The sequence below is a fragment of the Pristiophorus japonicus genome, chromosome 1 (genome assembly GCF_044704955.1).
Source record: "Pristiophorus japonicus isolate sPriJap1 chromosome 1, sPriJap1.hap1, whole genome shotgun sequence".
Lineage (NCBI taxonomy): Eukaryota > Metazoa > Chordata > Chondrichthyes > Pristiophoridae > Pristiophorus > Pristiophorus japonicus.
Genome location: NC_091977.1, coordinates 219,942,798 through 219,966,223, shown reverse-complemented (window position 1 = coordinate 219,966,223; position 23,426 = coordinate 219,942,798). Strand labels below are relative to the sequence as shown.

The window sequence follows — 23,426 nt, the reverse complement described above, 5'->3', positions numbered from 1 at the left end:
TGTCTACACTTTAGAAAATCAGGCGTAGGTTACAAATTAGGCGTAGGGAACGAGGGGGAGGGGCGGGGGGAGTGGGGGAAGAGGGGCGGGGGGGAGGGAAGTCATTAAATTCTACAATCAATCAGCAGTCATACTTGTACAAATATTATACAAATAAATCCAACCTGAATAAAAATTTATAAGCAAAGAAAAGATTAAATAATCCATGTTCCTACCGGTGTGAAACATTAGCAGCCTTCAAGCGGCTGTGCTTCAGGCAGACCTTTCATGTTGGAGACAGGCAGGGGTGTGGCGTCAGTGTCTCGACGACAGCCCCAACAGTGGCAGCAAGCAGCCTTCGAGCTGAGCTGCGGTGCTTCAGGCAGGCCTTCATTCCGTCAGTGGCTGGCCGACAGCCGAAGAATCAACATGCACGCAGCTTTCGAAAGGAGTTGAGGCCATTCAGCCACGCGATAGGGGCGGCGTCAGTGGCTTGACGGCAGCCGAGATATAGCAGCAGCCTTCGAGCTGGGAGGGGACTGAGGCCATTTGGCCACGGGATAGGGGCATCGTCATTGACTGGACGGCAGGCAAAGACACAGCAATCAAGCAGCCTTCGAGCTGTGAGGAGGACTGAGGCCATTTGGACAGGGAGAGGCAGCCACATAGATAGTTTTATCCTTAAATTTGCATAATGGGTGCTGCATTGTCAACACCACGTGTTATGTAATGGTTCGCCATCAATTCACTGCATAGGAGAGAATTGATTAGAGCTCACCGCACCAGGAATGTCGTAGCCCGTAGGTTGATGGGCAGGAGACCTTACCCACGTCGACAATATCGAGCCAGGCGATCGTACCTGGACATGAGCGAGGCTGATTGTGTGAAAAGGCTGCGTTTTCGCAGAGAAGTTGTCACTGAGATCTCTGATATGGTGAGAGCAGATTTGCAGCCCAGAAGCAGAACGCCAACTTCCCTGTCTGTTGCAGTGAAAGGTAATAGCTGCACTTTCTTTCTATGCCTCGGGATCGTTTCAGGCTACAACTGGAGATGTGTGTGCCATCTCTCAACGTGCAAAACATGCCTGCATTTACCAGGTCACGGTTGCACTGTGTGCGCGACGGAAAGACTTCATCAATTTCCCAATGACCGCACAAGCGATCCATGAGAGGGTTGTGGGCTTCTTCAGGATTGCCGGCTTCTTCAGGATTGCCGGCTTCCCAAAGGTACAGGGCTGCATTGATTGTACCCACATAGCCTTGCGAGCACCTGTGGAGAATTCTGAGCAGTATCGAAATAGAAAAGGTTTCCACTCAATCAGTGTGCAGCTCGTGTGTGATGACAAGCAGCGCATCATGTCAGTCGATGCGAGATACCCTGGCAGCACCCACGATGCGTTCATCCTACGCGACAGCGTTCTATCTGACATGTTTGAGCAGCAGCCAGAAGGGCAGAGCTGGCTACTGGGAGACAAAGGGTACGGCCTGATCACCTGGCTCATGACACCCCTATGGGTGACACGGACAGAAGCTGACCGTCAATACAACATGGCGCACATTGCGACGCGCAGCATCATTGAGAGGACCATTGGCATATTGAAACAGCGATTCCGATGTCTGGATCATTCTGGAGGATAGTTGCTATACTCTCAGATTGTTGGTCAGTTCACTGTTATGTGCTGCATGCTTCATAACTTAGCCATCATGAGGCAGCAGGAGCTGGTAGTGGAATCAGAAGACCTACGTGAGGGTCCAGTGCATGATAATGCTGAACAGCAGGATGTGGATGATGACGACGATCAGGAAAGCATGCAAGTGACTGCTGCCGGAGCACGAGGTCGGAGGAGGGCCGTCCATCGTGCCCCTTTAACGATTGCTCGAGACTTGCGCCAGCAGCTCATCCGTGAACGCTTCAACTACTGATGCCTGAGGGCTCTGCGACCACTTTTGCGCATGGACATGTTTATTCTTTGCAATTATTCTTACGTTGTGTTATGTTAATGGAACGTGAAACAGTTTTAATGAAAAAATATTTTATTGAAAAGTTAACGTCACTAATAAAATATTTGTTGTATCAAACTATACTTTTTAATATGACTCTTGAAGATCACTTTAAAAACTTTAAGATCACTTATAAGTTGTAAAGTTACAAAACTTACAAAACAATTTCAATTTGAAAAACGCTACTACAGCTACATCAAGAACAAGAACAAAAGCAGCAAAGAAAGGCTGCAACCATGTCTCATCCATATCTCAGTGAATGTTCACTTCTTCATGGGGGTGTCATTTGATTGGCTGGGCTGTGTGCCCTTATTGCAGCAGCTATCTCAACCAGGCCCTCCCTGACGGCCTGTGCCGACACTTGCATGCCCTCCATGATGGCCTGTGCCGTCGATTGCACTCCCTCGGACATTCCCTCCCTAAGTTCCCGTGTCATTACTGCTATTTCTCTCGTCAGGACCGTCAACTCTTCACCCACTGCACTGACGCCCCCGATGAGTGATCGGGTAAGCTCATTGGTCTCCGTACCCAATGCCACAACCTGAGCCGCATCTGTTGCACGCTGCATCTCAGGAGAGCGTGCCTCCAATCTCCTTCTCTGCCTGGGTCTGCCTCGTGGTACCACTACACTGGGAGGCGCGGGCACGAACGGTGGGACGCTTGGTGTTGCAAGCGGCACCACTACACAGGGAGGCGCAGGCTGGGACTGTGGGACGCTCTGTGTTGCAGGCGGCAGAACTAGAGGGAGAGGCTCGGGCTGGAACGGTAGGACGCTCGGTGTTCCAGACGACAGCACTCGAATGCGAGCCGTGGGCTGGGATGTTGGACGAATGGGTGTAAACTGCTCCATGATATCAGCAGCAGCACTGGGACCCACAGTGTTGGAATCAAAACCTATGCGAGAGGGAGGCGCAGGCTCGGATGATAGTGCACTGACTGTAGAATATGCTGCATTATACCAGCAGCACCACTGGGACCCGCAACATCGGAATCAAAACCATGGAAGGTGGAACCAAGACCTATGCTAGGGGTTGAAACTCTGATGCCCCTTGATGGGGGCTCATAAACATTAATTTGGAAACTCGCCCCGCAGACATTTCAGTCATCGCTGCCATCATCCAGTCTGGATTGTCTGCATCTGGTTGTACTGGTTCTTCTTCTGTACCCTCAGGATCCTCAGGGTTGGCAGCAGCAGCATCATCATCATCTGCAAAATACATCAGAACAGTCAAATGTTTAACAGCAAGGGAGGGGGCCGGATGGGTGGCATGAGTACTCTCCCACATAGCAGGTTAGGCAGCAGGTTGATTTAAAGGGCCACGATGTATTTTCAGGACTTGCCCTCTTCCTCGCGTGCGGGCCCAGCTTGTGCTGTACTGATTGCTTTTCTCCATGTACGACTCATCATAGCAGCTACCCTTTGTTCCAAGGGTGTCAGTGCATGCAGATTGGGCGTGCCTCCTCCTGTCTGAGTTGCCTCTCTTTTGTTGTGGGCCAATTTCTTCTGCAAAGAGTAAAATATAACTTTTTACAGAGTGCATCTTTCTGCAGGTGGGACATACAGATAGCCAGGTTACAATTACGATTAAATTAAAAATGGGAAATATTACTTGCATTAACTACTTGATCAAGGTTGTGCCATTTCTTTTTGCACTGGCTTCCAGATCTCATGGTGTAAACCACTGCGCAGTAATCTTCTGCAACTTGGTTCCACCGTTTATTTTCTTTTGGTGGCACTTTTATGCGACCTCTGTTGCTGGTATCTAGCTCCTGCCATCTCTGCTCAATTACATTGACTAATATCTCTACTTCCTCATGCAAGAAATTCTTTGTTCTTGGTGGACGTTGATCCATTGCAAAGTTGAATTGGCACTCTTATTTCTCAAAACACAGTCCTTAATTTGCATGCACCAATGCAGCACCGGTTCTGCAAGTTTAGCAGTGAAAAGTTGAACTCACTGATTTCAGCAGGTGATTTATTCAACAGTGCTGCTCAAAGCACTCCCTCACACACACAAATATCTCAAAAATTAAATCACAAGCCTTTCCAGGGGTCCAAGAGACAAATCTTCACTTCCTCCAGTCCCTTTAAAAATGGCCGAGTGCCAATGTTTGTTTCACACTGCGCGCACGCTCCAAAGCGCACACGCGGAGTTGCCGGCACGACGTTGCCTCATTTGAATTAGACCCGCCCTCCCCACTGCTTACAGGATCGGCGCGAGTGTCTGGCTCCGCCCCCCGCTGTGATGTGCGCGCCGCGCCAAGCTGAGTTCAAGCTCCGAGGAGGCAGAGAATCTCGCAGATTCTTTCCTGCGCACGTTTGGGCGTGAAGAACAGGCGTCCGGCGCGGCCCGAAACTTGGGGCCTTGGTCTCTAATAGGCCTTGCTCTTTTGTGATCCTCTTGCTCTCCTATGTATTTATAAAACATCTTTGTTTTCCTTGATTTTACTTGCCAAGATTTTTTTCATGCTCTCTTTGCACTTTTTTAACTTCACCCCTGCGCTTTCTATACTCCTCCTAGGCTTTCTGCAGTATTTAGCTCTCAGTATCTGACATAAGGTTCCCTTTTTTGCCTTCTCCTACCCTGTTTGTCCTTTGACATTCAAGGGGCTCTAGATTTGGGAGTCCCACCCTTTTTCTTTGTGGGAACATATTTGCTCTGAACCCTTACTGTCTCTTCCTTGAACCTGCTCTGACACTGATTTACCTTCAAATAGCTTTTTCCAATCCACATTTGCTAAATCACATCTCAGCTTAGTAAAATTGGCCTTTCCCCAATTGAGAACTTTTACTCCTGATCTATCTTTGTCCTTTTCCACAACTATGCTGAATCTAACTGAATTATAAACACAATTGATCCTGAATACCTTGTGAAGCTATTTTGTCAAATATTGTGACAAATGCACTTTTCATCCTGTTGAATAGGAAATATTACTGTATTGTACATATTTTAAATAACCATATATATAAAGGGTAAATGTATTTTTGAAAAAAAGGTTAAGATAGGAACTGTCTGCTTACTAAACTACAAGGTGGAGACTGGAGCCGAGCTGTGTGAAGAATGCAGGCAGTTTCTTTGATCTGTAAATGGGCCAGAACGTGAAGCTTTGTCCCAGGTGCTAATCTAATTATACGTTGGTCAAGCATTAATACATGTGCAAAGGTTGAGCAAACTATGAACAGAAACTTGTCAAGTGATTATGTGCACAGGAAGCCCTATTGTCTTTGAACTTGACTGAATGAATAGCACTTTATTCATGGACTTTTTTGACCTGAGAGATGTGTCATCTCCCAAGCATCTTTAGTTCAATTTTCAGCTCGTTTTTTGAGTTAGATAATTAAAATCCATCTGGTGTGCAGGAATATTGGGGTCAAGTTTTGGGCCGCGCCTACAACGGCGCAGCCCCGCAAGTCACACCTGATTTCCACGCTCAAAACCCCGCACTGAAAACTTACCTCGGTATTCTCCCCTTAGAACATAAGAACATAAGATTTAGGAACAGGAGTAGGCCATCTAGCCCCTCGAGCCTGCTCTGCCATTCAACAAGATCGTGGCTGATCTGACCGTGAACTCGGCTCCACTTACCTGTCCGCTCCCCATAACCCTTAATTCCCTCATCTCCGGAATCAGCCTAGTCTCTGTACCCCCTCCAAAGCTAGTATATCCTTCCTTAAGTAAGGTGACCAAAACTGCCGCAGTACTCCAATACCCTGTACAGTTGCAGCAGGACCTCCCTGCTTTTGTACTCCATCCCTCTCGCAATGAAGGCCAACATTCCATTTGCCTTCCTGATTACCTGCTGCACCTGCAAACTAACTATATGGGATTTAATTTGATTTTATGTTTAAAAGTTTAATTTGTTTTAATTGCCGGTGCTTTTAGTGTCCCCCTCCCCTTTTATAGGGGGCACTTGGAAAAAAATTCGATTCTGTGCCAAAAAAAAAGCATTGTAAATGTTGGTGTTTCCCCCAGATCGGGGGGCACGGTTTAATGTTTTTCTGTTAACTCCTAAAAGAGTTTCATGCACAAGGACCCCCAGTTCCCTCTGCACCGCAGCATGTTGTAATTTCTCCCCATGCAAATAATATTCCCTTTTACTGTTTTTTTTTTTTTCCCCCAAGGTGGATGACCTCCCATTTTCCGACATTGTATTCCATCTGCCAAACCTTAGCCCATTCGCTTAACCTATCTAAATCTCTTTGCAGTCTCTGTGTCCTCTACACAACCTGTTTTCCCACTAATCTTTCTGTCATCTTGTGTCATTCCTCAGGTCGATCCAGGCCCTCGGCGCAGCGCGGCACAGCACAAGCTGTGGGGGGCGGAGCCAGGTCCCGGCGCTGAAAACAGTGCTGGGATCTCTGCACGTGCGCGCGACAGCGTGCGCACATGTGCAGCAGCTCCAGGCTCTGGGAAGGGCCCGAAGCATGCCACCCCGAGCCTTGGGCGAATGGACTCACTGGGGTGATGAAGATAGGACTGGACCTCCATCCTCGAGTTCAGCTCACGCTCCGGCCGGCTCACCCCACCCCCGCCCCCCACCCAAGCCCTCGCTCCCGGTCCGGGGCGCTCCCGCCACTGCACCCCCCCCCCCCCCCCACGTCTTCAGCGGAACCCACCCGGCATCTTGCTGGGGGCGGGCCCCGACCAAAGTCTTCGGCCCGGCTTCCTCTCATCGGCCGGTCCCGTTCAGCCTCCCCCCCCCCCCCCCCCCCCCCACCCTCTCTCTCTCTCTCTCTCTTTTTCTCTCTCTCTTTCTCTCTCTCTCTCTTTTTCTCTCTCTCTCTTTTTCTCTCTCTCTCTCTCTCTTTTCTCTCTCTCTCTCTCTCTCTCTCTCTCTCTCTCTCTCTCTTTTTCTCTCTCTCTCTCTCCTCTTTCTCTCTCTCTCTCTCTCTCTCTCTCTCTCTCTCCTCTTTCTCTCTCTTTCTCCCCTCTCTCCCTTCCCTTCCTCCCCCTCCTCGCTGTCAGAAACCGAGACACTGACCGAGAGAGAGAGACACACAGTTTGCGGGGGGGGGGGGGGCGTCCCAGCATACTGTTGGAGGGCTCCCGCTGCTGCAGTCAGTGAGTAGAAACGTAATTTTTTTTTAATTTGATTTTTAATTAAAAACATTTTTTTTGATTGATTTATTGGTTGATTTATTTATTATTGATGGCTCTTTATTTTTAAAAATTATGTGTTTCATGTTTGTAAACTCTTCCCCCCCCCCCCCCCCCCCCATCTCTCTTCCTTAAGCTTGATTTTCTAAGTGTAGACAAGGTTTTTCTGAGCGTACAAAAATCTACACTTACTTCATTCTAAGTTAGTTTGGAGTAAGTTTTCGCTGCCTAAACTTGCGAAACAGGCGTAAGTGGCCGGACACACCCCCTTTTGGGAAAAAAAATCTGTTCTAAAATGAAACTTGTAACTCATCAGAACTGGAGCAAACTAAATACCGAGAATTGCAATTTCTAAGATACTCCATTCTAAACTAGTTGCTCCAAAAAAAATAGTAGCAACTCAGGCCGAAACTTGACCCACTACTTCACCCATATGCAAAAGAGTATAAAAGACTGTTTCATCCAAAAATCTTGCTGAAATTGGACTAAGTATTCTCTTCAGAACATACTTTCTACAATCAGTAACTTTCTGTATCTTTTTATTTCCGTGTAAGCATCTTACTTGTAAATATATTTTGCTTTGGCCTGAATATAATGATTGGTATTATAGTGTTTACCATCTTTTAGAGTATAATATATCAGCATGGTGTTAGAGGATTGGCGAACAGAGAGTCGGGATAAATGGTTCATTCTCTGATTAGCAACCAGTAACTAGTGGGGTGCCACAGGGATCAGTACTGGGACCCCAACTATTTACAATCTATACTAATGACTTGGAAGAAGGGACTGAGTGTAACGTAGCCAAGTTTGCTGACGATACAAAGATGGGAGGAAAAGCAATGTGTGAGGAGGACACAAAAACTCTGCAAAAGGACATAGACAGGCTGAGTGAGTGGGCAAAAATTTGGCAAATGGATTATAATGTTGGAAAGTGTGAGGTCATGCACTTTGGCAGAAAAAAAATCAAAGAGCAAGTTATTATTTAAATGGCGAAAGATTGCAAAGTGCTGAAGTTTAGCAGGACCTGAGGGTACTTGTGCATGAAACACAAAAAGTTAGTATGCAGATACAGCAAGTGATCAGGAAGGCCAATGGTATCTTGGCCTTTATTGCAAAGGGAATGGAGTATAAAAGCAGAGAAGTCTTACTACAGCTAAACAGGGTATTGGTGAGGCCACACCTGGAATACTGCGTGCAGTTTTGGTTTCCATATTTACGAAAGGATATATTGTACTTGCTTTGGAGGCATTTCAGCGAAGGTTCACTAGGTTGATTCCGGGAATGAGGGGGTTGGCTCATGAGGAAAGGTTGAGTATGTTGGGCCTCTACTCATTGGAATTCAGAAGAATGAGAGGTGATCTTATCGAAACATATAAGATTATGAGGGGGCTTGACAAGATGGATGCAGAGAGGATGTTTCCACTGATGGGGGGGAGACTAGATACAAGAGGACATGATCTTAGAATTAGGGGCTGCCCATTTTAAACAGATGAGCAATTTCTTGGGTTATAAATCTGTGGAATTCGTTGCCTGAGCTGTGGAAGCTGGGACATTGAATAAATTTAAGATGGAAATAGAGAGTTTCTTAAAGGATAAAGGGGATAAGGGGTTATGGGGAACGGGCGGGGAAGTGGAGCCGAGTTCATGATCAGATCAGCCATGATCTTATTGAATGGCGGAGCAGGCTCGAGGGGCCATATGGCCTACTCCTGTTCCTAATTCTTATGAGCATAGTGGTCTTGATGTGTTACACTGTAATTAAAGGGCAATTATTAGTTTTGTGTCACACTATACTTTTCACTGTACACAAGGATATCGCTTTCTTGGAATACTCCGTCTGCTTACGAAATCTGCCTTTTTGCTGTGAATGTAACTGAAAAGTGTTGGGAGAAAGTCCGAATTGTAAAAGTTACAGACTGTAAGAATGAAGATTGAGTGGTTTACCAGCTGAATCCCAGGTTGTATCGTTGCCAGGCATTTAATTCCATATATGCACATTTATTTTTTTAAAAGTTTTTTAATAAAAGCAAATGATTTTTGTCATTGAGTACGATATGGCTGTTTGTTTTCTTGTACAGATTTAAAGTGACATTGCGTTGTGTTGGTTGAGCTTCAAAGCTGAGAATTGGGGCACAGAGCTTGACCTATAGATGCTTGAATTTCATCTGTACTTTCTCAAGTGGGAGCAGTGGTGCTTGTTCTTTAACTGCTTTATTAGTACACTATGTTCACACCAGCACTGAAGTACTTTTGCATATATTCACAACACAGCAACAGCACTATATAAAATTGGCTGAGAACAAATTGCTTTATAGGTGAAATGAAATAAATCCATTAACTTGTCCTGCACAAAAGTTTTATGGCTATTTTTTTAAAAATTGCAATTTTTATTTTAAATTAAAAATCTGTATTCTATGTATCCTCATTCCTCTTGATGATCAGGTTTGAAGTATTTTAAAAAATGGGTAAGTGAATTGATTCATCGCTTTCGCTGATGGTCATTCCTGCCATCTACTTTCTCTCTGGTGATGTGGCATGCTGGAGTATCAACACCACAACACCACATTTAATCAATTAATGGGAAAAACACTCATGATGGCAGCAATGCCAAATTAAGAAGTTATACTTCTTAATCATTGCCTGACTGTTGTGTTACTGATATTAGAAATGTAAAATTTGTTCCTAAGTGTCTGGCTTTAGATCAGGGCCTTTCATATAGCAGTATTTTGGTCCTGCTAGTGTTTAGAGTGAAATCATGATATAGTTTATAGGATACTCACTTCCATTCAATAAATGTTATGTAAAAATCATTCACAATCTAGGTTGCATCTCTGAAGTAAGTAATACCATATTAAACTTTGCCTGTGGAGTATTTGTTGTGGAGTGGTCTATCATTTTTATTTATTGACTCAGAATCAGTTGATTAACTATTGTGCTTTGATTTCTCATGTTGAAGCTGTAGCATTTAATCTAGCAGGTTTATGCTGGAGTAGGAGATGAAGCTCATTAAAATAAAATTAAAATTGAGTGATTTTAATTAACAGAAGTTCCCATTCCAAATTAAATGTTGATCAATCACTAGCTTTTTTTCAAACTATTTGGGTGAAATGTTCTGTTTTTTTTTTTCTCCTAATAACTGAACAATTCCAAATTTTCAAAGCCAGAGAATCTGTCTCCTGAGGAGGAATAGCTTTCAACTCGTGCTGAAATAAACAATATAAGCAGTAAAACTATTCATATCATTAACTTTATTGCTGCAACGACCCTAAATTAAACATCTAAGCACACGATTAAAATAACAAATGAAAGTGTAAAGACCTTATTTGCGCTGGGTTTCTTTAAATGAAAAGATTTTTTTTTAAAAGACAAGTTGAAATATGAAATGTCAAACATTAGTTTGCAGTAAAATAAGAAGGAAAATCTGCAAATGCTGAAAATCTGCAATAAAAACAGAAAAGCTGGATGAAGGGTTGCATACTCAAAATGCCAATAGCATATCTCTTCTTTTAACAGATGCTGACTGACCTGCTGTGTTTCCAGCATTGTCTGTTTTTATATTTGACTTTAAGTGGGATTGTGTTGCTATGTGCCGAGGTTTGATCCCCTTTCACCAGCAGCCAAATTGCAGTGAGAATGCCATGCATAACATGGGACCACCACTCCATGTGCACCATTCCTTTTTTAAACACAGCATACTATTATTTTTTAAAAATCTGCCGATTTCATGGTTTGAACAAAAGTGGTTCCACTTTTTCTACATTCTAATCACTGAATGAAAGTCCTTCTGTCCTATTACTTGACTTCTAATGGGGCCACTTGGCTCACACCACATAGCCTTTAATGCTCGTATCAAAACATATATGTATTTTGTCCACTTCAATTCTAGACCTTTTATAAAAAGCCTATCACACGGAGAATGGTTTTGTGTGAAATTTATTATGCTTGCAGAGATGACCTGTACGCTCACTCATGTTATTTCTCGTAATTTGTTAGGTTATTATAAATGTGTTATACATTTCATGTTCAATTGTTTCCCATACAATATTCTTCCCTTTACCATGTCATAATTCTTATTGTGCAGATATATTGCTACTGGCACATTCTAAATGCACCTTTATTTTACTCTGAAATTCTGAACTAACGTTATCCACTGTCCAACTTCTGTCATTCAAGAACTTTGTCTGTGGAATCTCTCTGCAGCAGTCAAAAATTTGTTAACTCGTGGCTTTTAACTACACTTGGGGATAAGAATAGTGGAATAAAGTGTATTTCAAACTATTCACAATATTAAAATGCTGACATTTATTTTCTCTTATGGGATGATGTGAAATACATCACTCATAGCTTCTACTCCAGTGATTAGATGAATTTTATTAGTGTCTTCCAAATGATGAAACATGTTTTCTTTCAAAAGGTAGATTAAATTGTTGTTTGCCATGAAGCAATTGTGCCATAAATATTATTTTTGTAAAATGACACTTCTAATTCAATTGAATGCTGGCATTCGATATCATGGCTGAACTTCTACATCAGCTCCACTTTTCCATATCCCTTGAATCTCTTAGTGCCCAAAAATCTATCTATATCTCAGCCTTGAATATACTCAATGATTCAAATCCACAGCCCTCTAGGGTAGAGAATTCCAAAGATTCGCGTCCCTCTGGGTGAAGAAATTTCGTCTCATCTCAGTCATAAATGGCCAATCCTGAGACTATGACCCCTAGTTCTTGACTCTTTAGCCGAGGGAAACAGCCTCTCGGCATCTACCCTGTCAAGCCTTCTAATAATTTTATATGTTTCAATGAGATCATCTCTCATTCTTCTAAACTCCAGAGAATATTATCCCATTGTACTCCATCTCTCCTCATAGGTCAACCCTATTTAAAAAAAAAAATTAATTCATGGGATGTAGGCTTCGCTGACACGGCCAGTATTTATTGCCCATTCCTAATTGCCCTTGAGAAGGGGGTTGTGAGCTGCCGCCTTGAACCGATGCAGTCCATGAGGTGAAGCCCATAGTGCTGTTTAGGAGGGAGTTACAGGATTTTGACCTAGTAACGATGAAGGAATGGCGATATATTCCAAGTCAGGATAGTGTATGACTTGGTAGTGTTCCCATGCTAGAAGATCAAGGTTGCGAATTTGAGAGGTGCTGTCTAAGAAGTCTTGCGCGTGCAGATGGTACATACTGCAACCATGGTGCACCAGTGGTGAGGGAGTGAATGTTTAAGTGGTGGATGGTGTGCCAATCAAGGGGCTGCTTTGTTCTGAATGTGTCGCGCTTCTTGAGTATTGTTGGAGCTGCACTCTTCCAGGCAAGTGGAGAGTATTCCATCACACTCCTGACTAGTGCCTTGTAGATGGCGGAAAGACTTTGAGGAGACAGGAGATGAGTCACTCTCCGCAGAATACCCAGACATAGAAAACATAGAAAATAGGTGCAGGAGTAGGCCATTCGGCCCTTCGAGCCTGCACCAACATTCAATATTGTAATGTATTTAACTCTGTGTAACCTGCATGACATCTGACCACCAGAGGGCCCACCTGTTGGAGTCCCAAGGGATCCCAGCATCCCTTGGGAGCACAGTATATAAGCAGGCCACCCACGAGGTACCTGCACTCTGGAGTCTTATTAAAGGAGCTAAGGTCACACTTGCTCATTGTACACAGTACTTCGTTTCATCCTTTTATTATGAGTGTACCAATTGGCGACGAGGAAACGAACAACCGCGCGAAAATGCAAACAACAGTCGGTATCCTGGCACAGTTCTCAGAAAGGGACGATTGGAGGCCTTCGTGGAGAGACTCGACCAATACTTCGTGGCCAACGAGTTGGAAGGGGACGAGGACGCTACCAAACTAAGGACAATCGTCCTAACTGTCTGTGGGGCAACAACCTATGGCCTCGTGAAGAATCTCCTGGCCCCGGAAAAACCGACAGAGAAATCATACGAAGAATTGTGTATGCTGGTCCCGGAGCACCTAAATCCTAAGGAAAGCGCTTTGATGGCGCGGTACCGGTTCTACGATCGGAGGGCTAGGAAGTGACGAGCTATGTCGCCGAACTAAGGCGCCTCTCAAGACATTGTGAGTTTGAGGGATTCCTAGAACAAATGCTCAGACTTTTTTGTACTGGGCATTGGACATCAGATAATCCTTCGCAACCTGACTGTAGAAACTCCGAATCTAAGTAAAGCCATAACGATAGCCCAGGCATTTATGTCCACCAGCAACAACACCAAACAGATGTCGCAGAGTAAAGAAGTTTCGGCCAGTGCTGTGCATAAAGTAACGTCTGTCTCGAGCAGAAATGTACATGGCAAAACGTACGCGCTGGTTGCTGTGGCCCGACCTCAATTGACCCAGACTCCGCCATCAATTGTTAATGCGAGGCAGTTAACACCCTGTTAGCGCTGCGGAGGTGATCATCGGCCCCATCAATGCCGCTTTAAGCACTATGCATGCAATGGTTGCAGAACAATGGGACACCTCCAACGAATGTGCAGGTGAGCGACAAACCCTGCAAACCACCACATTGCAGAGGAAGAACGATCCACTGTGGATCAGGTAGAATTGGAGACTCGTACAGAGGAGACAGAAGTGTACGGGGTGCACTCATTCACTACGAAATGCCCACCAATAATGTTGAAAGTTGAACTGAACAGTATTCCAGTATCTCTCGAACTGGACACTGGGGCAAGTCAGTCCATAATGAGTAAAAAGGCCTTCAACAGGCTTTGGGGCAAAAAGGCACACAGGCCCAATCTCAGCCCCATTCACACCAAACTAAGGACTTACACCAATAAACTAATCCCTATAATTGGCAGTGTAGAAGTCGAAGTCTCCTATGATGGAGCAGTACACGAACTCCCGCTGTGGATTGTGCCAGGCGTTGTTTGGCAGAATCTGGCTGGGAAAAATCCGCTGGAACTGGGGTGATATCCGAGCGCTTTCTTCCGTCGACGATGCCTCATGTACCCAGGTTCTGAGCAAGTTCCCATCGTTGTTCGAGCCAGGCGTTGAAAGCTTCCAGGGGGCAAAAGTGCAGATCCATTTGTTCCCGGTACGCGACCCATCCACCACAAGGCACGGGCGGTACCGTACATGAAGCGTGAAAAAATGGAAATTGAGCTGGACAGGCTGCAACGTGAAGGCATCATCACACCGGTGGAATTCAATGACTGGGCCATTCCGATTGTCCCGGTACTTAAGGAGGACAGCACGGTTAGAATTTGCGGGGACTATAAAGTAACGATAAACTGTTTTTCGCTGCAGGACCAGTACCTGCTATCCAAGGTAGACGACTTATTTGCGACCCTGGCTGGAGGCAAGACATTCACCAAGCTGGACCTGACTTCGGCTGACATGACGCAGGAGCTGGAGGAGTCTTTGAAAGACCTCACGTGTATTAACACGCACACAGGTCTGTTTATCTACAACCGGTGCCTGTTCAGGATTCGGTCGGCTGCGGCAATCTTCCAGCGGAATATGGAGAGCCTGCTAAAATCGGTTCCTTGTACAGTGGTTTTCCAGGACGACATATCAGTTACAGGTCGGGACACCATGGAGCACTTGAATCTAGAAGAGGTTCTTAGTCGGTTGGATCGTGTGGGACTCTGGTTGAAACGCTCGAAGTGTGTTTTCCTGGCACAGGACGTCAAGTTCTTGGGAAGAAGAATCGCAGCGGACGGAATCAGACCCACTGACGCCAAGACGGAGGCCATCAAGGACGCGCTGCAACCACAGAATGTTTCGGAATTAACTATTTCGGTAATTTCCTACCTGGGTTAAGCACCCTGCTTTAACCCCTACGTGCGCTACTGCGCAAGGGAGATGACTGGGTATGGGGGAATTCACAAGAGGCTGCCTTTTAAGAAAAACAGAAATCTGTGGTGTTCAAACAAACTGCTTGTCCTGTATAATCTTTGTAAATGATAGTGCTAGCTTGCGATGCGTCGTCATACGGGGTCGGATGTGTGTTACAACAGGCTAATGAATCAGGGATTTTGCAACCGGTCACTTGGGCGTCCAGGAGTTTGTCCAAGGCCAAAGGGGCCTACAGCATGATTGAAAAAGAGCCTCTGGCGTGCGTCTACGGGGTGAAAAAAATGCACCAGTACTTATTTGGCCTCAAGTTTGAGCTTGAAACTGACCGCAAGCTGCTCATATCGCTGTTCTCTGAGATCAAAGATTTAATACCAATGCCTCTGCCCGCATCCAAAGATGGGTGCTCACGCTTTTGGCATACAACTATGTAATCCGCCACAGACCAGGCACAGAGAACTGCGCAGATGCAGTTGCTCTCAGTCGCTGCCATTGCCCACCAGCGGGGTAGAAATGGCACAGCCAGCGGACTTGCTCATGGTCATGGAGGCATTCGAGAACGAGAGGTCCCCCGTTACAGTCTGCCAGATCAGGACCTGGACCAGCCAGGATCCTTTAGTGTCTTTGGAAAAAAAACTGTGTCCTCCTGGGAGCTGGTCCGTGTCCCAGTGGAGATGCAGGAGGCGATTAAGCCGTTCCACAGAGGCAGACACGAGTTGTCCCTGCAGGCGGACTGTCTATTGTGGGGCAATCGCATGGCCTTGCCCAAGAAAGGCAGAGATACGTTCATATGTGAACTGCACAGCACCCACCCAGGCATCGTAATGATGAAAGCCATAGCCCAATCCCATGTGTGGTGGCCTCGATTTAGTCGTGTGCGCCAGTGCAACACTTGCTCTCAGCTGAGTAATGCACCCAGAGAGGCACCGCTAAGTTTTTGGTCGTCGCCCTCCAAACCGTGGTCGAGGGTCCACGTAGACTGAGGGCCCATTTCTAGGCAAAATATTTTTGGTTGTCGTGGATGCTTACTCAAAATGGATTGAATGTGCAATAATGTCAGTAAGCACGTCCACGGCCACTATTGAATGCGACGAACCATGTTTGTCACGCACGGCTTGCCTGATGTCCTCGTCAGTGACAATGGGCTGTGCTTCACCAGTACTGAATTTAAGGAATTCATGACCTGCAACGGGATTAAACATGTCACATCTGCTCCGTTCAAGCCCGCATCCAACGGCCATGCAGAACGGGCAGTTCAGACCATCAAGCAAAGCTTGAAACGTGTGTTGGAAGGCTCCCTGCAGACCCGGCTATCCCGAGTGCTGCTCAGCTACCACAGCAGACCCCACTCACTCACCGAGGTTCCCTCAGCCGAGCTGCTCTTGAAAAGGGCACTCAAAACAAGGCTCTCTCTTGTCCACCCTGATCTCCATGGTCACGTGGAGGGCAAGCGGCATCAACAAAGTGTATACCATGATGGCGCAAATTTGTCACGCGATATTGAGATCAATGATCCCGTGTTTGTGCTCAATTATGGACATGGTCCCAAATGGCTCGCTGGCACGGTCACAGCCAAAGAGAGGAGTAGGGTGTTTCAGGTCAAATTGGCTAATGGACAAATGCACCGCAAACATTTGGACCAAATCAAATTGCGGTTCACCAACAGCTGCAAACAACCCGAAGAGGACACCACCAACTTTGATCCTCCAACACACACACAAGTGGCAACTGACATCAAGGTTGACCACGAAGCCGAACTCATCATCCCCAGCAGCCGGCAAGGCCGGCTGCCCAACAGCCCAGTGAAGAACTGACCAACCCATCCACACCCGCATTTGTACCGAGATGATCGATAAGGGAGCGAAAAGCCCCAGATCGTTTCCTCTTGTAAATAAGTATACTGTTGACTTCATGGGTGAGTGGAGTGATGTATTTAACCCTGTGTAACCTGCATGACACCTGACCACCAGAGGGCCCACCTGTTGGAGTCCCAAGGATCCCAGCATCCCTTGGGAGCACAGTATATAAGCAGGCCACCCATGAGGTACCTGCACTCTGGAGTCTTATTAAAGAAGCTAAGGTCACACTTGCTCATTGTACACAGTACTTCGTTTCATCCTTTTATTATGAGTGTACCACATATGATCATGGCTGATCATGCAACTTCAGTACCCCATTCCTGCTTTCTCGCCATACCCTTTAATCTCTTTAGTCGTAAGGGCCACATCTAACTCCCTTTTGACTATATCTAATGAACTGGCCTCAACAACTTTCTGTGGTAGAGTATGCCACAGGTTCACCACTCTCTGAGTGAAGAAGTTTCTCCTCATCCTCGTCCTAAATGGCTTGCCCCTTATCCTTAGACTGTGACCCCTGGTTCTGGACTTCCCCAACATTGTGAACATTCTTCCTGCATCTAACCTGTCCAATCCCGGCAGAACTTTATATGTTTCTATGAGATCGACTCTGCTCTTGCTGCCACAGTATTTATGTGGCTGGTCCAGTTAAGTTTCTGGTCAATGTTTATCCCCAGGATGTTGATAGCGGGGGAAATTTGGCGATGGTAATCCTGTTAAAGATCAAGGGGAGGTGGTTAGACTCTCTCTTGTTAGAGATGGTCATTGCCTGGACTTGTGGTGCGAATGTTACTTGCCACTTATCAGCCCAAGCCTGAATGTTGTCGAAGTCTTGCTGCATGAGGGCACAGACTGTTTCATTATCTGTGAAGTTGCAAATGGAACTGAACACTGTGCAATCATCAGCGAACATCCCCTCTTCTGAACTTATGATGGAGGGAAGTTCATTGACGAAGCAGCTGACTATGGTTTGGCTGAGGACATTGCCCTGAGGAACTCTTGCAGCGATGTCCTAGGGCTGAGATGATGGGCCTCCAACAACCACAACCATCTTCCTTTGTGCTAGGTATGACTCCAGCCACTGGAGAGTTTTCCCCCTGATTCCCATTGACTTCAATTTTATTAGGGCTTCTTGATGCCACATTCGGTCAAATGCTGCCTTGATAGCAAGGGCTGTCACTCTCACCTCCACTCTTTTGTCCATGTTTGGACCAAGGCTGTAATGAGGTCTGGAGCCAAGTAGTGCTGGCTGAACCAAAACTGAGTATTGGTGAGCAGGTTATTGGAATCAATCTCATGAACCTTCATTGCACCCATGTTAAGGCAAGTGTAATCTTTCCTTTTGCTTTCCATCTTCTAGGTTTTCTGAGAGGGCAGATGAAATACAATGGTGCCCACGAGTCACCTCTTGAGGTGTGCAAGAGTCATCTGGGTATTGAATGTTTCCTTCGTTTTCACTCCTTCCCAGTCCTATGATTATGTCGGTCATTGGGCAGGTTAAGATCATGAACTCACCATGTGGCATACAATTTAATTGAGCCACTCTTGGAACTATGCAGCATTTAAAAAAATACATGTTTTTGCTTTTGTATCTGCTTCTGGCGATGCTAATTTTTAAATTTTCAATGCAGGCTGACAAAGAATTTGTGTGGTCATTGTGGAAGCGTCTGCAGGTGGCAAACCCTGATCTCACCCAAGCTATCAGCTTGGTTCTAGAGAGGTGAGTGAAGTTTACTTTTGCTGTAGAGATTTGTAAAAGTAGATGGTGGGGAAGTGTCAATCAAAATACTTGGATTTTATCTTTAAATATAACCATTTGTACAACATTTTTGAGAACTAACTTTTGGCTTGCAAAGTAATTTATAGTTTTGTTCTTTATCTACTTTTTACCTGATTGCTTCTTCAGAAGAGAAAAGATAGTTGTGTGCTGGGACATGGCCCCACAGGCACTGGCTATCCTTGAGTAGCTGTTTGTGTATAAGCTCAGACATTGAATGTCGCCAGAGTATTTGCCTGGAGGAGACATTGCAGCTAAGCAAAAACTTGTCCTTGTGATATCTGCACGTGTGTAATTTTTTAGCTGTGCTCACTATATACCAATATAGCAGTCACAAAATGTGCTGATATGACCAGTTATTACAAACGGATCTAAACAAGAATGGTCCATTTTGTCTAATGTCTTATGCCATCTGTTAGCTTGGCTCAGTGGTAGCACTCAAGTCCTAAGTCAAAAGGTAATAGATTCAAAATCTATTCCAGGATTTGTGCACATTATCTCAGCTGACATTGTCAAAAGTCCATCTTTCAAATGAGATGTTAAACTGAGGCCACACCTGTCTGTTCGGTGCAAGTAAAAGATCTCATAGCACTATAGTGAAACCTTTATAATTGGACAATCCCAAAAAACAGACACTTATTGAGATCCAAATGCCTTGCATGGTAAAATATACAAGAGGCACTCTGAAACCACAGACGCTCATAAATTACCAACTATGGACAGCCTTCAATGTTCCAAGCCCTTTTACAATTTAAAACACTGGACGCAGCTTGCTGCAAAGCTGCTGTGTGTGGAACTTTTACTGAGTCAGGATCATTAGTGCTTCCCTTTGCAGCTTGTTTCTCCTTTCTGCCTCCAAATTCCCATGAAGTCAGTGCATGCTGGACAGTGCGAGGTGAAAGTGTTTTTTTTTGAAAGAAATGGCTTTGGTGGAATGGGGAGCGCTTTACCCAGCATGCATAGCAGCATAGAAACTGCTCTATTTCTGGGATTGAATGCTCGCTAAGGTGTCAGTAATTCACAGGTTTCGCTGTAGTTACGTGTATGAAAGATCATCGCTCTTAGATTTAAGGTGACCTGATAATTTGCAAGTAGGAAAGATGGATTCGGAGAAAGAAATATCTTTTGTTCTTGCACCCTAAGAAACGCATAAAATGAGTAAGTTAAGTGGCGCACAACTTGAGGATGCTAAGAGGGTTACCATCCGAATCCAGTTTGTTTGAGTCCAGAGAGTGGATAATCTGACAGACCTGCTGAGGGATAACATTTAATGTTGGTTACAATAGTTACATTATGGTCATTGCGATTAGAGCTGGAGGAAAAAGTGAGCCAAAAAAGGCCAGCTTTCTATTTTGGAGAGCTATCAACTCTACCACCAGGGCAGAAGATGAATGAATAATACAGATTCACTGAAGTTATGAGACACCATTGGTGATGAAATTAGCTTGAAAAGCTTCAGACTGATCGTGAAGCAGGCAGAATTTTTACGAGAGCTCAGAATGATGAGCATGACTGAAACAACATGTACTATTGGATCTGAAAAAACCTTCCATGTTAACCCAAATAACAAATGACTTCACTTTCTCAAAGAAAGGTCAGAAAATTGACAGCAAACGGTTGGATCAGCAAATGCCAGCAAAGCATTCTCGTAGACCTTCTCTGTGACTGAGTACCAAAGAAAATGCAGCTGGCTTGGAGTGTGATTTGTTTGGTATGCTGCAAGGCTGTCACTGAGGAGATCTTTTTTATTTTCAAATCCCTTCAGTGGCAATGTCAACCTTTCCTCCACTTTCGCACCCATCACACAAAAGCAATCGCATCTTGGGCGTTGCATGTGTATATACAAATTGTTGTGTAATACAGGCTGTTGTTCCCATAATTAACATCTTCAACATATCTGGAGCAATGCTGTGGGATTTTTGTTTTTCTCTCATATTAGTGCCCTGTGTACGTATACTCGTACTGATGTGAAGGCAGTGCTGCACCGTCTGACAGGCTGTCTTTTGAACGAGACTTTAAACCAAGGCCCTGACAGAACATAAGAAATAGGAGCAGGAGTAGGCTGTTTGGCCCCTCGAGCCTGCTCTGCCATTCAATAAGACCACGGCTGATATGATCTTGGCCCCAACTCCACTTCCCTGCCCGCACCCTATGACTGCCATCTCAAGTGGACGTACCACACCACTTTTTCGAAGATCATCGGGGGTCAATATTTATCCTCCAACAAACATCACTTTTTCAAAAATAAACATTATCTGGCTATTGTCAAATTGCTGTTTGTGGGACCATGCTGTACACACTAGCTGCCGCGTTTCCTACATTACAGAAGTACTTCATTTGCTGTAAAGAGCTTTATTTCATTCTTTTATACGTTTGTTCAACTGGCCTGGATAGAGGATTGGTTAACTAACAGAAAACCGAGTCGGGATAAATAGGTAATTTTCCGGTTGGCAAAGAGTGACTAGTGGGGTGCCGCAGGGATCGGTGTTGGGTCCTCAACTATTTACAATCTATATTAATGACTTGGATGAAGGGACCGAGTGAAATGTAGCCAAGTTTGCTGCTGATACAAAGCTGGGTGGGAAAGCAAATTGTGAGGAGGCCACACAAAATCTGCAAAGGGATATAGACAGGCTAAGTGAGTGGGCAAAAATTTGGCAGATGGAGTATAATGTGGGAAAATGTGAGGTTATCCAATTCTGCTGAAATAATAGTAAAGCAAATTATAATTTAAATGGAGAAAAATTGCGAAGTGCTGCAGTACAGAGAGACCTGGGGCTACTTGTGCATGAAACACAAAAAGTTAGTATGCAGGTACAGCAAGTAATCAGGAAGGTAAATGGAATGTTGGACTTTATTGCAAGGGGGATAGAGTATAAAAGCAGAGAAGTCCTGCTGCAACTGTACAGGGTATTGGTGAGGCCACACCTGGAGTACTGCGTGCAGTTTACGTCTCCGTATTTAAGAAAGGATATACTTACATTGGAGGCTGTTCAGAGAAGGTTTGCTAGGTTGATTCCAGAGATTAGGGGGTTGACTTATGAAGGTAGGTTGGGCCTATACTCATTGGAGTTCAGAAGAATGAGAGGTGATCTTATTGAAACTTGTAAGATCACGAGGGGGTTCAACAAGGTGGATGCAGAGAGGATATTTCCACTTATAGTGGAAAGTAAAACTAGGGGACATAGTCTCAGAATAAGGGTCCACGCATTTAAAACTCAGATGAGGAGAAATTTCTTCTGAGGGTTGTAAATCTATGGAATTTTCTGCCCCAGAGAGCTGTGGAGGCTGGGCCATTGAATATATTTAAGGCGTAGATTGACAGATTTTTGAGCAAAAAGGGAGCAAAGGGTTATGTGGAGCTGAGTCCATGATCAGAGCAGCCATGATCTTATTGAATGGCAGAGCAGGCTCAAGGGGCCAAATGGCCTACTCCTGCTCCTATTTCTTATGTTCTTATGTAGTTACTGGGTATATCAGTCCTTTTTCTTTGAACAGGGGTACAACATTTGCAACCCTCCAACCCTCTGGCACTACTCCCATATCTAAGGAGGATTGAAAGATTGTGTCCAGGGCATCTGCTATTTCTACTCTTACTTTTCTTAGCAACGTAGGATTCATCCTTTTTGGACCAGGTGACTTATTTACTTTGACCACTGCCAACCTTTCAATGACAACTATTTATCTGCAGTGTGTGAGGATCCTGCAGTTTGGTGATGTTGGGGCTCGGGACCCTGCTCGCAGTGCTGCCTCTTGCGTTCTCCAGCCCGACGCGGGCCATTCACTCGGTTTGGTGGTGTCTTGCCTTCTGCATCCTCTACGCACGCACCGTTCTGGTGGGAGCGGGCTGTTTAGGCATACAGGCACATGTGCAGAAGATTGTGCAAATAATCAGTGATCTGACGTTGTTGTAAACGGCTTCCTCTCCTCGGGCTGTATCGTCTCTAAATCCTCATCGTCGTCAAAAAAAACACCCTCAATCCCTGTCCTTGCAAACCATCGCCCTGTCTCCAAGGTCACTTTCTTCTCCAAAGTTGTTGTTGTTTTCCAGATCCCTCCCATCTCTCCATCAACTCTAATTTTGTATCTTTCCAACTGAATCAAAGTTACAAACTACATTCTCTGTAACTGTGACCATGATGCATTATCCTCCTCTACCTCTCTGCAGCCTTTAACACTGAACCCACCAACTCCTCTCATTGTCCCACTCTTACCTACCCAATCATAGTCCCCAAAGGACCTCTATCAATAACTTCTCTTCCTGCCCTCTGTGACCTCAGGAGTTCCCCAACAATTCATCCTTTGTCCCCAACCTCTTCCGCATCTGCATGCTGCCCCTTGGTGACATTGCAGCCATGAGGCCCGCTTCTATGATAACATTGAAGCCAATGGGAAGGAAAATCGATTGGGTATTTAATGGGTGGTTGATCAGATATTGCCTGTTTTGCATCATAACTGCAAGTTAAAATGATCTTCCGAGGTGCATAATCAGTATCAAAGCAACTTCCCCATAGCAACATAAAAACAAAATTCCTCCGAAATAACATAGCTTAGCATTTTAATTGAATCGCCGAACGTAGAAAGTGAAAGGATAGTCAATGGAATGGTGGGGCTGATTAGGGGCCACAAAGGAAATCTTGTGGAGTCAGAGAGCATGGCAGAAGTATTAAATGAGTACTTTTCTTCTGTTTTCACTAAAGAAGAGGATGCTGCCAATGTCACGGTAAAGGAGGAGGAGGTAGAGAAATTAGATAGAATATAAATAGATCACTGATTTTTTTTTTTTGCATGGTTTTCTGCGTCTTTCGACGTATGCGCCCGTATGGGGAAACAACATCCTGCCCTCACCAGAACAATGCATGCGCAGAAGCCCCGACACCATCAAACCCTG

General features: G+C 45.1%; 1 protein-coding gene across 5 annotated transcripts in view; it reads left to right on the top strand.

Moving 5' to 3' along the window:
- The window catches only part of cntln (centlein, centrosomal protein), a 559,253-nt gene that overhangs the window by 8,226 nt on the left and 527,601 nt on the right, over positions 1-23,426 (top strand). For all 5 annotated transcript variants that reach the window (XM_070886555.1, XM_070886564.1, XM_070886537.1 and 2 more), the window contains exon 3: positions 18,390-18,478. In XM_070886555.1, coding sequence (XP_070742656.1) covers positions 18,390-18,478 — 89 coding nt within the window. The remainder of the gene's footprint in view (positions 1-18,389; positions 18,479-23,426) is intronic.